Source organism: Charadrius vociferus, unplaced genomic scaffold (assembly GCF_000708025.1).
Source record: "Charadrius vociferus isolate BGI_N301 unplaced genomic scaffold, ASM70802v2 scaffold14, whole genome shotgun sequence".
NCBI classification, from domain to species: domain Eukaryota; kingdom Metazoa; phylum Chordata; class Aves; order Charadriiformes; family Charadriidae; genus Charadrius; species Charadrius vociferus.
Genome location: NW_009648876.1, coordinates 611,367 through 626,940, shown reverse-complemented (window position 1 = coordinate 626,940; position 15,574 = coordinate 611,367). Strand labels below are relative to the sequence as shown.

General features: G+C 37.3%; 1 protein-coding gene across 1 annotated transcript in view; it reads right to left on the bottom strand.

The window, feature by feature from the left end:
- Positions 1–14,557, bottom strand: part of RASGRP1 (RAS guanyl releasing protein 1 (calcium and DAG-regulated)) — a 36,491-nt gene extending 21,934 nt beyond the window's left edge. Inside the window, exon 1 of the mRNA XM_009886918.1 lies at positions 14,485–14,557. Within this exon, the coding sequence (XP_009885220.1) occupies positions 14,485–14,557 (73 nt within the window). The remainder of the gene's footprint in view (positions 1–14,484) is intronic.
- Positions 14,558–15,574: the final 1,017 nt, after the last annotated feature.

The following is a 15,574-nucleotide window of genomic DNA, read 5'->3' as shown; positions in this document are numbered from 1 at the left end:
AGTAGATGTAGTTTAGTAGGAGGGTGACTCAGAATGGCCTAGGTCTGGAGTTCACAAGTGAAGTTATTGTTTTAGTTGGCTGTTTGAAGCCCTGAAAGCAGAGGACACTCTGGGTATCATATACCTGGTGCGGGTATGCTTTCAGCAAAAGCATAGTCAGTTTTGAGGAAACTCAATACAATAAACGGTCTTGAAATATCTTACTACAGCCAGCCTCTCAGGCAAGACAAGCAGAAAAATCCAGATCAGTAAATTCTGGCAGAGCCCACGTGAACATGCAGCAACCCACTCAGCACTATCAAGCCCAGAATAACAACTTTATACATCAGGTGATCTTCAACATGGAACATGAGAGACCATTTTCTGAATCTACATTCTGTAGTTCCACTTAAACTGTAAGAAGCAACTCTACCTACAGTGATGTGGGCAAGGGGAAAGTCTGCCTGTCCTACAGCCCCACAAATGAGAGCAGTACAGACCTCAAGTCACTAAAAGTTCTTGAGCTGCCTTTGGACTTATACTACAAGTTCTCAGTTTTATAGCATGAACCGAAGTTTATGCATTCCTTGTTCATGCTCTTACATAATTTTGTTCATTACCTAAAGAATCTTGCATGCAGAGGCCTATACCAATTTTCATCCATTTTACAAAACTTGGTATTCTGCCAGAGCCTCCATCCAAGAGCTCTTGTTTAATCGGAAAAGCAGTTCAATATATGCTTAACTTGGAAGCCAAATGGTTATGTGCACACATACTATTAAGTATATACAGCTGTAATTCAATCACCAGCTTTTCATAAAGTGGTGATATAAGTGCTCAATATAGATCATCTCCAGCTAACAAAGACAGCAAGTAACTGACTCTCCCAGCAGTTTCTATTCCATGGGTATTCCAAAATCCTCTGCCACGATACAACACAGGTACCACTTGGCACCAAGATCCATATTGAATTTCTGTCCTCTAGAAGGTCTCTTTTCCACTTTACCTTCTCCATTTTACAAAGATGCAGAGAAAAATAGTATGTTTCGCCTACTATTAGTGATGAGGTCAACACATTTATGGTATTTTCTTTCATAATAAAAGTGCATTTATGCTTCACAACATCCAGACCTAATTATCGAACAACAGACAGACTTCATTACGATGACATGCAATTACTTTGCACACATTAAAGCAGTACTAAGTTTCACGCTATGCATTCTCTTACCCAACTAAAAGGCTCATCTCCAAAGAAAAACATTGTATTAGTGATGGTTTAAAAACCAAAATAAACACTCTGCAGCAAAAAACCTCAAGGTTGCCTGCCCAGTCCAGCACTGAAGAGAAAGTCTGCATGCAATTGTAGCAGCACCCGATTTTACAAACACGTGCCGTATCAAATATTTAACATCATCTTCCTGCCCAATTTTAAAAGGAGGCACTTTTCAAGTGCATACACCATGATACAGCAAATGTTACTAAAAAGAAAAATATTGAGTCTGATTCCTCTTCTATTTGTATTTCACAAATTCATAATTAAAAAAATAATCCATGGAGTTAAAAAGGTTTCAGGTAAAAAAGTCCCTTAGGCGAGAAGAGACGCCAGCTCAGTCTGGGTTTCAGAAATATCGTTGGGTCTTTTGCACCTCTGACCACTAGGTCACTTCTTTTCGGAGAGCTCATCTTCTAAACAGAGCTGTGTGTAAGGAAGTAACAAAAGTTACGGTAAACCACCTTTGTGCAAATGTTGGAGCCAATAAGAGGGCTTTCCTGACTGTGTTGCAAGTGTCTCTGAATGCCTCTGCAGCACCCTCTTGAACCTCCAGCAGTTGGGTTTAAAACTCTGAGACTCATTTTCATTTCCGTTTGTATACCTGTTTCTAACCACATACCCTGCTGAGCAAAAACCACTAAGTGAATACCAAATAAAGTGGAATGGGTGTGTTTCAGTTAGTCAATGTACCTTAAAGAAAAGCTGCAAAATACTGCATAAGCCTTAGCTTTGTTTCACTGCAGCAAGGTACAAATAACCCACTGGTTACATGCTTTTCCTCCTGTAAATGCCATTATTGTACTAAGATGTTTTTAACAAGGAAGAAGGAATGGAATATACTTTTCCAGTATCTAGCTAAACTACATGAGCGAAAGCACAAACACATTTATGGTTAAATATTGTACTATCTATGTAATAACACAAATCTGTTGAAAACTACAATTACAAAAGCTCCATTGCATTTGTGAGACTCAGAACACACAAGGGCAAGAACATCCTGACCTAAGCCCACCAGCCACTCTATTGCACAACCCACTGGGGGCTCCCTGTAATCCATGATTTAGAAATAACTGAAGTATCACTTGTTCCTAGAATAGCTGAAAGAATAAAAGTACTCAAAAGCCAACAAGCAAGGCTTTAAGAGCAAACTGCCTGCGTTTCAGCAGGTCCTGACGGCCACCAAGCCTGTGGTAAATACACTTAACAGAAAGAGTATGTTCAATAAACAACATTGTTGTACTGAGACTTTCCCACTCACGAGTGCAGCTATAAGGCAACAGGAAGAATGCCAAGGATGTCTTAACTGAACTGAATTTTGCAAGAAAGAAAAGTTAGCTTTTCTAGGTCTGAGGCCTTTATTTCATAAGCATTGTCTTTATTTCATAAGCAGGTTCCAACTCTATCACCTAGTGTACAATCTGAAATGAATCAGAAGTGAATCACAGAGCACTGATATCATGTGATCACTGACTAAGCTACTAAGAACTTGAATACCTCTTTGTCAACTCCTTTAAGTCTTCCAGCGGTTATCAAAAAGTAGCACCAAAAACAATGCAATGCAAGAAAGTATCAAGTAATTGCCAGGTGGTCTTCAGCAAAGCTGAAAGCTGTGGGTTGCTACACTGACATGCTACACAGAATTTTTCAGGATTTATGCAAAGTGGGTTTTTTTTCTGGTGGCTTAAAGAAGATGTGTGGGGACGTCTGCAAGGATTATTAAAGCAGTATGCGATTTGAACAGGGAAGGAACTGATGGTCTTAAGGTCTCAAAGACCTTGATGAAACACATAGCCATATATGAAATATGGAGGTACAAGTTGGAGTACATGCTAGGGTTTAGTGACTGAACTGAAACAGGCATAAGTCAATGTCTCTGCGCCACATGTGAGGTGCAGTACTATGAGACAACCTTAGAATGGCTAGAAGCAACCAAAATTGGATAAAGTATTTCATGAATACTTCCTGGAACTTCTCTTCACAAATAGGAAACACTTTGTTCCCCTTCAGTTTAAAACTTACCCAACACATACTAGTCTTCTTACTACAGGCTTATTACTGCTATTTTGGAATTTGGTACCCTGTAGCAGAGGTAGTCACTTAACTCTTTTCATTAAATTGATCACATTTGGTCAGAATCAGATTCATAAGAAACCACCATCCCGCTCACCAGTTATGACACCATCACCGAGGGTCAGTGAGCAGATTCAACCTTAACTAGGGTGTTTACTTTTTGAGTTGGAAATAGCTGTTATTTTTTAATGACAGCTGAAAGCACAGTTGACAGAAATCAGGGCTAGGAGCTAACATACACTATTCCCCTGCTCCAATGCAGAATCAGCATTCTCAAAAACAGTAGGCTTCAGAACCAGTTTAATTTGTTGTTAAAATTCTACCCTGATGAGGATTTGACAGCCTCTGTAGGTGACTTTTTCCAGCACTTGAGCATGTCCATCATTAGAGAGTTCTCCTTACTGTCTAATCAAAGACTACAGGTGACCTGGACAGCATATGCCCATTATGCCTGGCGCCCAGCAAACAGAAGAAAAAAAAACAAAACATTTGCTTTCCCTTATCAATATATTTTCTCTATTTAAGGATTGCTTCCCTCATCTCTTTTCTGAGATAGGAAACACCAAATTTGTTGTCTTTTTTTTTTTTTCCCCCTCAGAAGCCAGGTTTTCTCAATCTCTTGTCAACTTTGATGCTCTTTTCTGAGCCCTTTGCAGTTTGCACCTTTATGAAGCAACCCTGAATACCGCACTCCAGAGGAGGTCTTAGCATCAGAGTTATAATATTTTTTTTAATACCTGTACATAATACATACATTAAAAGTATATGTATATAAAGGTAAATGTGGATATATAATGTATGTACATAAAACAATAAAAATAAGCATACAGATCCCTCTATGCATGCATTTATCTCCTTAGTTTCTGCAGTGGTACAATATCATTACACACTTTTCAGTTTTAATCTCTTCACATTGAGATCGTTTTCTGCAGAAATGCTGTGTGTCAAGGACTTTACCATACTGTTTTTACAACCGATCACCCTAAGTGTAGAACTTTGCACCTGTCCTTAGTGAATTTTTCTTTATTTCAGGTCATTATTTTAAGTGCTTAATATCTTTCAGAAATAACATAACTTAATTACAACATCCTTACAGAGATGACACACTAATTAGGTAAAAGAATGATTGTTTTAATTTTCACTGCAGCTGAAAGCAGATAGAGTCTTGAGCTCTCCAACTTACATTTAATTCTAGACAGGATGGTGGTGTTCCCCTCATGCAACAAGAATGCTATAATGTTTAGTAGACTGCACCAAAATACTCCAGGAATTGTGCTAAAGCTTTTTTTTTTTATTGTCCACACATGCTTGTAACTATTAAGTGAGTCATACATAAATTTATTTACATAAGTAATTGGTCTCAGGAGGAAAAACTCCAAAATTAAAATGAGAACAAATCTGTATTTTCCAGAGAGGAAAGAATCATACTATTTTGTGATCGATCCTGCACTAACAGAACCCTAAAGAAGTGAAACAAACACAGATGTTGGAAGAAAAGCTACAAACCTGACATTTCTCTAAGTCCCCCTTCGAACTCCCTACAGAATGGGGGAGGGGGGGATGACACGGACCCACTGCTGTTCCTCCAAATACTCATTAACAATGCAGATATATCCAAGACACAAGTAAGTCTAATATGAATCCAAAAAGGATAATAAGACTGTTCTGTGTGAGGGTAGGGAACATTAGGGGAGAAAAACCTCAAGGGAAAGCCATTACCCTCTCTCAGAAACAGCTTTTGGAAAGCTACATCTTGCAGAAAGAGCTCTAGGTGGGTAATTCTTTGAAATGAAAACAAGAAGATAAAAGCTCTTGTCAAAGGGAAATGGGATGATTTTGAGAAATTAAAATGTACTTCAAGAGAAACCAAATGAAACGTGGGTGGAAAACATTCCATTAGCCTTGGAAATTCAGATCAAGTACACAGAACAAGACAAAAAGTTAACACCACCACCACCCCATACATTGTTCTACAGCATGTTTAAAATATTGATTTGAGCAAATTTAGATGAGAACTTTTTAACGAAATAGTCCTTTTCTCCAAAGCCTACAAAACATAATTTGAGCATTCAAGACTTTTTCAAAGCTTTAAATCTTGATACTGGAGCCACGTGCAGCTTATGAGTTGCAGGCAACTCTTGAATAATTCAAGTGTAATGCCTGGCAACACAGCTGTGCTGGCATAACCACTGATGGATAAGACAAATGAGACTCCCAGAACAGAATCAGAAACTTCTGAGGCCGGTATCACTATCTGACCACTGAACCCAGCTGCATGCTCAGCATTTACTCATCCCAACTGCAGCGTTCTCTCCAAGTGCATGACTGATCCTGGGGCAGCCAGTCATCAGAGCCAAGGAAGCACAAAGTCAGCCCCATCCAAAGGTTCAAACTGTAATGGACTAGCAGACACCAAGTTGCTTTCCTCTCAGAGACCTGAAGATGTTGCAGATCACTTAGATCCCAGTTCCCGGCCTTGATTTTCATTACTGATGTATGCTCCAAGCCACTGCTGCTCTACTATTTCTGACTCGCTGTTTCAGGTTTCCTTGCCTTACATACCTCAGCTTCCTAGTCTTTGCTCTAGATATATTTCTGGAATTAGTGTTTACAGACTCTCTGGCAAACTACCTTCTAACCCAGCAGTTGAGGTATGCCTTCTCACACTGCCCCACCGGCGAGCAGGCTGGGGGTGGGCAAGAAGCTGGGAGGGGACACAGCCAGGAGAGCTGACCCCAGCTGACCAAAGGGATACTCCATATCATATCACATCATGCTCAGCAATAAAAATTGGGTGGAAGTTGGCCAGGGCTGCTGTTGCTCAGGGGCTGGCTGGGCATCAGTTGGCTAGTGACAAGCAATTAGAGTTTTTCCACATGACATGTTTTTCTTGGTTTTGTTTGATTTTTTTTTTTTATTGTTGATTTGGTGTTTTCTGTTGTTTGTTGGGTTTGTTTTGTTTTGTTTTTTTTGTTATTGTTTGAGTTTGTGGGGTTTTTTTAAAAAAAAAAAACACAACTTAAACTGTCTTTATCTCAACCCATGAGTTTTCTCACTTTTACCCTTCCAATTCTCTCCCCCATCCCACCGGGCAGGGGGAAGCAAGCAACCGTGTGACACTTGGCTGATGGCCAGGGTTAAACCACAACAGTTCATCGTTAAACTGAAACATCTCTTGTTCACCATGGACAAAAGAACCAAAGTTTAAAAAAACACCTCCACAGCTTCAAAACATACCTAATCACCAGGTAGTGCTGTCAAATATCTGCATACAGAAGCAGCTCCCCAATTGCCGATTCAAGCTAGCTGCAGTATGCCAAATTTTGATCAGACAAACATCCCCACATGTTCAAGTGTAAGCTTTATTGGCCCCATTGTATCAGTTGGTCTAACACAGAGCTTATGCCTCTGAAGTAGTGCTGCAGGGCATTTCTTAATATTACTAATAAAGGTATCTGATCATTTTCTATGTTATTCAACATAAGTAGTTTTTGGGGTTTTTTTTTCATGTATACTTTTGAAAGAGTAAAACTACATACTGGAGGTTGACATTAAACATAACTGGTTATCCTGGAAGAAGGGAGAAGACAATCTCACACATACCCAAAGTGAATATTTTGAAGGTGAATCTTGTTCAAAAAAAATGTAAAGGTTAAAATAGCAAAGAGGCTCTTGACATCTCACACTATTGTTCTCTGCCAGAGGAGTTCCACATTTCGAAAGAAAGATATTGCAGCATATCTCTAAATGATCTTTCATCACAATATAGGTGGCACGAGGCACGGAATTTTTCTTAACACGACCTGTATATACATTTGACTATTAAAACTGCAGTGTCTGGTGATTCCTAAAGTCATCTCCAATGCAAGTACAATCTTAATAGCTCCCAACAGATACCCTCATAACTTTGCCTTTTGCCAGCTGTCGCACTTGCACCTTCTTACCTCAGTAACAGGGGAAACAGCTGGTATCATGTTTAGAAAGTTATCTTAGCTTTTAATCTCCAGCCTGTCCTGCATAACAGAGTTCTACTGAAGTATGTAACAGTCTAAGGGAAGCCCCTTCTTTTTTAAAAACAATGCAAAAATATGTCTTCACACTTGGTGATACACAGCAAAACACTGGAAGACTTCACACTAAAGCACACACAAACCAAAACAAATAACATAGAAAGAAAAAAGCATGGGGAAGCCTAAAGAACAAGTGCCTTATTTCTTGCTTCAACTGAATACATCGATTAAGAAGAAGAAATAATTAAATTCATACAACATTCTCAGGAGAATGAGTTATTTTCTATTGCTATCTAAGTTTTTTTGCCTTGTTAAATATAGGTTTTATTGTTTTTTCTGAAGTTATATTTAAGGGTATGAAGATAAAATTTTCTGTCATATTCCTGTGGTAAATATAAGTAAATGGGGGACTGCTTTATAAAGCAAGAAGTCTAAGTTTACTTCATTTTCTGTTATTACTTATTTCTTGACTTTGGAAAATTATATTGAAAAGATTGAAGTCAAAATAGCTAAATAGAACGTTAAAATATATAGAAAGATATCTAAAGTTTCTTTTCTTTGGAAAGATTTCTTTCCACAGACATCATGTTAAAGAAGAAATCTATTTTCTTTTTGGTACAATTACAATTAACTCTAATAGTTAGCTAAACAGCACTTAGTATTCTCTAGAGCAGTAACTACTCTTCTGTTCCCACAATGTCATGCATTCTACAGAGCAGTAATGACTCTTCTGTTCCCACAATGTCATTAATTGATCATTAACGTAGTTTCTGTTGCCAAGCAATACTAAAGTTTCTGTGCTGTATTTGACCAAATCGCACCCAGATTACTTAGCACACGACGATCAACAACATTTTAATACAGAACAATACCGTGCACAAACTTTAACTACTTTTGGGGGAACTGGAGACCGCAACACTCAGCCTAAGCTTCAGAGGCAAGAGGTGGAACCCTGAAAGTTTGTGGAGCATGAGACAAAAACAAATGACTGTTCAGGCAAACATAACAGAAAAAAGTAACTGACCAAAGTCGCTTTCTGTGGATGTATATATGCCTTGAAAGACACTGTTGAGTCAGAATTCTATGTTAGAATTTGGTATATGGTAAATTTGGTAGAAGGACAAAGACAAACTCGATACTTGAACTGTGATTATTTTACTGGTTATTGTATGTTTTAAGTAGACTGGAAGAATGTACTTAAGAGTAGAGTGCGTTTTTCCTCGGTAACTGAAAGGGAAAAAAGTGGATAAATCTTTCAAACTTTCTGTATTTTAGAGAAGAGGGTGCCTATAGTCCTCCCAATGAGTGAACTGTAACTTGCCTGTTTCATTGTTCGTAAAATGGATGCAATACTTACCTGGCTCTCAAAGAATTCCTAAGACTCAATATATTTTTGCATGATGTTGATACAAAAACGAGCTATAAAAATATTATCAGTTCACAGAACTAGACAGCTCTGCTAATGTAGTTATTTTGTAATTCTAGAAAATGTTACTTATGATTAACTTGTACAGTTTTAGGCAGCTAGCACCTAAGAGGCATCATCACCAGCACTTTTGCCAGATTTCTGATTTCTATCAAAACAATTCTGTGGCATCTTTCATCCAGATCAGTCAGAAGTTGCAAATTGCACTAGGTTCACATAAATTCTATTAAGAACATTGCTAATCCTTGAGGTTATTATTTTTAAATTCTTTGAAAAGTAGTAGCCATGGGTTTAAATCTTATTTTAATTTTTTTTTGTATTGAAGATTGACATAGTGGTATAAACACCTAACTCGATTGTTTATTGTGGCTGAGCTTCCACATAAAATTATGCTACTTACTCTGGGAAATATTTTGGTTACTTTCCTAAAGCCCTTACATCTCTCTTAAGAAACCAGACACAGGGACACTGCACGGTAACATGCATTTAAAGATGATGTTTCATGATTTCTTTTTTTCCATTGAGCACTTATCTTGTCTTTCAGTAACTGAAGTGCCTAAATTGTAGGACAAGCATAGGCCTTCTGCGTGCTACAGTGAACACACTTCCAGCACTCAAATGTAAGAGGCGAATGAGTAAGATCTTGCACTCAAAGGTTAAGGACAGAAAGACCGTCATAATATTAAATTTTTGACACTTTAGGGATCTCTCACCTCTTAAATGACCCTCAGATGTTTTTAGGAAGACAAAAGCGTTTGTATAAATCCCGACTTTCAAGCTGACTCTTGGCATTGTTTGTTAGGTAGTTCTAAGTAACATTTCAGGACTTTACTGCAGACAAAGCAGGGAGATAACAAATTGACCCTATGCTGAAGATACATTGTGTCCCAATTGCCATACAGTTTTTAAACACTTGTAAAAACAACTTAAACAAATGTTTTGTACAGGCAAGGAAAAGGCCCTCTGGCTCTGCATGGCCTATAAGCTTGAATGCATGTTAAAATAGTTCATTGAATCTTTGAAAGGTGTATTTATTTAAAAAAATAAGCACACTCACACTTTACTCAAAATTTAAAAAAAAAGATACATTTATAAGATAAAGATAGACACTTACAGTCAAAGGAAAGACACAGGGACTCTTACCATGCACAAACATATAGTGAAGATACAAATAGAAAAAAAAAATCTGCTAGAACAGAAACGGACTTGCTAACACAACAGTCAAAACATCAAGCTCACAGTAGCATGAGGATAACAGAGTGAAAAGCACTATGAACAAATATTTCATTTCTATAGTTAGCAGATACGTAGTTAACAAATTAAGATACCCAGTGAAGCGAACACCGCTGATAGATTTTTTTTTCCTCTCTGATCTGTAACACTTTCTGGACTAAATATATATTAACATGCATTTATGCATCCTCACAAAGATTACTATAAGAAGAACAAGCAAAAAGTAGGGCTGTGCTAACAAGCACACACTTCCTGTGTTCTACTGAACTGTCAGCATTAAATAGTCAATATGAGCATGGACCAGCAAACTAGACCCTACTTTGTTGGTTTCAACAGCAAAGCTGGTAGACTAAGTGTCTTTACAACTAGCAACAAAGGAGGAGACAAAGCCATATTGACTTTTGACTAGTAGACAGTTCTTTGAAAGTACATTCTTTTCCAGGCATTTTATATACTATATAATGGAAAAACACAGATGCAAGATGTTAAAGTCACTGTTCTACTTACAATTCCACTCCAGAATCAGTCACTAATGAAGATTTCCTCCAGAAGAAATTATCTCCCTCCTGAAACTGTCATATTCCAAGCCAAAATCTATTAATTACTTCGTTGCTTCCCTGAACTCACAGCTTCAGCCATCTTGTTGCCAATTGAACATCTACCTCTAATTTTCTCTTTACGACCCTTCTGTTCAGAATTAACTTCTCTGATGGAGAGGTTTCACTGAATCTAACCTTTCTACAGCCTCTGTATTTTCTAGTCTTTTCAATCATTTTAGCCCTACCTCCTGCTCTTCCTCTCTATGCGCTCTCCTCCCTTCTTTGATTTATCTTTTCCTCCACTTCCATATTATGACTTCTCTGTCTTTCCACACAATCACCTTCTCATCTTTAAAAGTTATTGTCAGCTCCCCCTATATGCTACACTTCCCCTTCTTTTCTAAGGCAATCATATGTGATGCATTTCCTTGCACTCTACAGCTCTTCTTGTCAATCCAGATCATAGCAGTAACAGCATCCTGTAGCTACTTATAATGTTGAGAGATGTTCCAAGTCATGTGGAACATGTTTTGAATCACTGTCCTATATAACCAAATCTCTTCTCTTTAAATTGATGAGAGCGGTCTCAAGCCTCTACAAACCTTCTCGTAATCTCAGGACAAATATTCCTTTCTTCAGTCTCTCATCATGTTCTTCTTCCTGAACTCTTGCCCTAGCTTACACCCTGGCTTTTCTGTTGCCTTTACTTTTAGCAATTCATTTGCAGGATGATTCATCTTGTTCATCCTGATGCAACCTTTCATGGGACTGGAAGAAACCTCTACTTTCAGCATCTCCTTCTCATCATGCTATTGAACAAACACTGGTGTAATGTCGATCTCTCAGATGTAGTGATCATCTATATGACTTCACGCTACCTCATGTGACCCTCGCTGATTCTGTTTCTGAAGCACATGCCTATCATTCATCAGTTCAAGCTAAAGACAACCAAATTTGAGAGGTGAAAGAGCACACAGTAATCATCCCAAAGTAGATGTTTAAGTTAACTACACTGAGCAAGCTCTAACTCTTTACTTCTGGAATTAGCAAGTACAACACCACCACTGCAATTCACACTATTCTGTCCACATTCTAGTGTCATCTTACACCCGCCACTCTTGTAGACCCACAGACAATATCATCACTAACTCCAAGATCCAGTCTTTGTTCCTCACTTCCTCAGCATAGATTTTGGATTAACTTGAGTCTGTCGACAAAACTTGTCTCTTTCTACAAAACACCCTGGAGTCCATTGACAACACTGTGACAAAGCTTTGCCTTTTCACTCTTAACTTCAACTTAGCATATTCCACTTTCTCATTTTTCTCCTTATCCATACTGTAAGATAAATAACTTACACTTGTGTTCTTCACAGCTGTAAGTGTGTATTAATTCTTAATACCATCTTGGTTAGACCTTCTTGTGATATTCTCTGCATATATGGCAAAAGGCTGCCAACTTCCCCTTACACACCGTTGTTGGCAGCAGCCTCTCTTACACATTATTTGCTTTCTCCAAACTTGTATAACTGAGTCCAGGAACATAAATTCAGCTGCATATTTTATATAGGAATTGTATACATAATATTAGCAAGTGCAGTATAATATTAACATGATGCAGTATATATTCTGAAATGTGACACATCATCATCTCTATCTACTGCCTATTATTCTCCTTAACCCTAGACAGCAAATGAATCAAGGGCTTTTCCAGAAAGTAAACTTAAAATATACAAAGGAAATCTGTGCTGGGGGGGGGGGGAATCTGTATTTTTAATAATGAAATAAAACTTGCTCAGATCACAACAATGGATTTCTAGAATAATATAAAAAATATTATAGGTCATCATATCTGAGATTGGAGATATAACCTCAGTCTGAAGAGAGCTATTAGAGTATGGGGTAATAGCTTTACTTTAGTACTATGCATGGGAAGAAACTTGCTCAAGTTTACTTGCAATCATTCAGCAACTACGCCTTTTTTCCACCATACTCCCACCCCTCCTCAAACTCCCAGGTTAAAGATTTTTCCATCACTTCCTTTATTGGCATGATGATGTGAATGAATTTTGCACACTGTTTTTGTTGGCAGCTACAAGAACCTTCTGTAAGGAACTTCATCATGTTAGTTATCTATAGTTATAACAGTTGTGCTTTACAATTTATACCCTACTGGGAAATTCCAACATAGCTTAAGAACATGCATAATGTCATAGAGGATATACAAATACAGACACTACTATGAATTGCCCAACGAAGAGTCTAAATTTCCGCAGCAGACATCATAATTCTAGCAGTCCTTACTGAGTTTAACATTATGTTTGCATATGCACTACAATTCGCTCCGCTAGACCTACGTACCACCTGTCAGGGTTCAAGAAAACCCTATTTAGTAGGCTATGGTAAATTTTCTAACTGAAGTATGAAACCCTCCAGAAAGATTCATATGCCTACAACTGAACTGGACAGGTCCACTTGCACCTTTGTCCTTATAGCATATGGATGCCCGGGAATCTGAGAACACATAAGCACGTGTATGCTGATATATAGAGAGAGCATTAAAAAAAGTATTCAAATAATTAAGCCAACAATAACCTCCCATTCAGGGTTTCACCTACACTACTTGAAATTAATCACTGTAATCGTTTTACTAGATTTTTTATAATGTTATATTTACAATACATTTTTTTCATGTAAGTGGAGACACATTAATACTGGTCAAGTAGTCACAATATTAAAACTGTATGAAGGTCTTCCACACACTTTAGATGTCTTATCTCACTCCTAGTGAACCAAAATTATAAAAAATATGAATCGACATTTGTTTAGGAACTACAGCTTTACAGCAGTTCAGTGGTTATGTTCTTTACAATAATTAAACAGAGAAGAAAAGAAGTCAAAAAGAAACAAAACGTTACTGACATTTACATGTTTCATCAACTTTTCTCAGACATGCATTTCTCTGCACATGCTGATTAGAAAGCTTTAAAAAAGCATTTCCAATGAATGTGAAAGACTAGTCATTGTTTATACAGTATTTATGTGCTGTATCACTAGATCAGCGCTATGTGTTACTATTTAACTATATAGATTAATTATTTTAGAGGTTAGTGGGTGTTGAACTGCATTTATTTTCTAAGGACTACTCTGCAACTAAGACTTTGCCACATATGCTTTGGGAATAGCTCATAGCGCTGAAAGACTGCATTAACGAACCGATGCACTACTTAACAAACAAATTTTTCAGAATCATGTTGAGTGCCTTCAATACTAACATATTTTAATACTATAAAAAATAAACATATTTTCAAATGAAAAAGTTGGAAAGGGAAACTAGGGATACAGGGCTCAGGCAACAGTCATGCTTGTCCATATACTGCAATTCTTATTGTAAAAAAGACAAATGGATAACTGATAGGCTCAAAAAGGTACACAGCTGTGATTTTCATTTGGATTCTTTCCCTTTAGTAGAGAAGCAACTTTATACTGATCATGAAAGAAGCAATCCAATGTTATTTCACAGTTTAAAAATAGTTTAAAAATAGCCCTGCTCATTTAAAAATGTTTAATATAAACACATTGTTTACACACATTATGACACTATTCCTGCAATATACAAAACATAATGATTACTTGCTAAAGTTTACCAAATTGGTACTTGAAGGAACAACAAAAAACACACATAAAATTACAGATGACCAGTACTTGTCTTATTCTCTCAGGAAAAAGCAGTAGTCACACTAATCTCTCAGCAAATATTACACACACATGCATAAACAGATCCACAAACCTACAAAAATATGTAATGACCTACAGTACAGAAAATTCTCAGTTACGCCTTCCTACTCCACTAATAAATCAATGTAATTCACTAATAAGTGATCTAAACATAGCCAGGACAGAAACAAATAAATACAATTCTAAAAAAAAAAAAAACAAAAACCCAGACACTCACCAAAAGACTGAATGCAGGTTTCAAGAAGATCTTCCAAAGTAGCCCCTTTGGCCAAGTGCCCCAACGGCACCATCGTGACCTGGGCAAGATTTGAAAGGCTGGGACAATGACTGATCTGCTTCAGCTCAAGTGCCGATTCAGGAGCAGTGCTGCATGCTTGGGCAGGTTCCCTAAAAGAAAGCACAATAGTGAAGTAAATATAAGAAGATCAAGTGGTAAATTTTACACTGCATGGGAAAGGAGGAGAGATTTAAAGGACAATTAAATCCCTGTAGCTCGGGTGTTGAGATAACCCTCCCACTTAATACGTATGCCAAAAAGACTGTTCAGTAAGTCACTTTTTTTTTTCCTGCTAAATTTGGATTGTAGAGCGCATGGTTATAGAGCTCCTTGAATGATCTGTCAAGATTACCAGAAGTCTTGTTTCCTTGTTGGGAAGTTATGATTACAGCACAAGCATAAAAGCTCCTCAAACTATGTAACAGGAATATTGTTATGCAGTAATCTACCATCACACGTTTGTGTGCCCACCAAAAGTAAAGGAGGAAAAAAAAAAAAATATAACTATGATCAAATATTACATACATTGGAAAACACCAGACTAGCTTTATTAATTTCATTTGGAAAATCACTATTAAGTAAACAAAATATCAGTGCAATTTTACAGTGGAGTATTTCACAATTATAAAAAAAATATTAATTTGCACCTGTTCTATACTATTATTTCCTACTAAGTTATTTTAAAGTTGCATACATGACTAAATTAACATCTTTAATGATAAAGGAAAAAGAGACCAAAATAAAGCACATACCTAGTCTTAGGCTTGTATTTTAGTCTTAGACTTCAAGAACGTGTATGTTTACAGATAACATTAAAGGCTGTTCACTGTTTGCATACAAGTTCATAATTCTGTATGAAATAGTAAATAGGCACATTATTATACCAATGAAAAACGCTGAAACATTTTTGCCTGCAAATAACAGGAACTAGTTCAAAATCTGACTTGAGAGTATAACCATACAGTTGACAAAAGGGCAACAACCACTGCTGTTTCAATACAACTGGGTTTATTTCAGGGGCGATTTACAC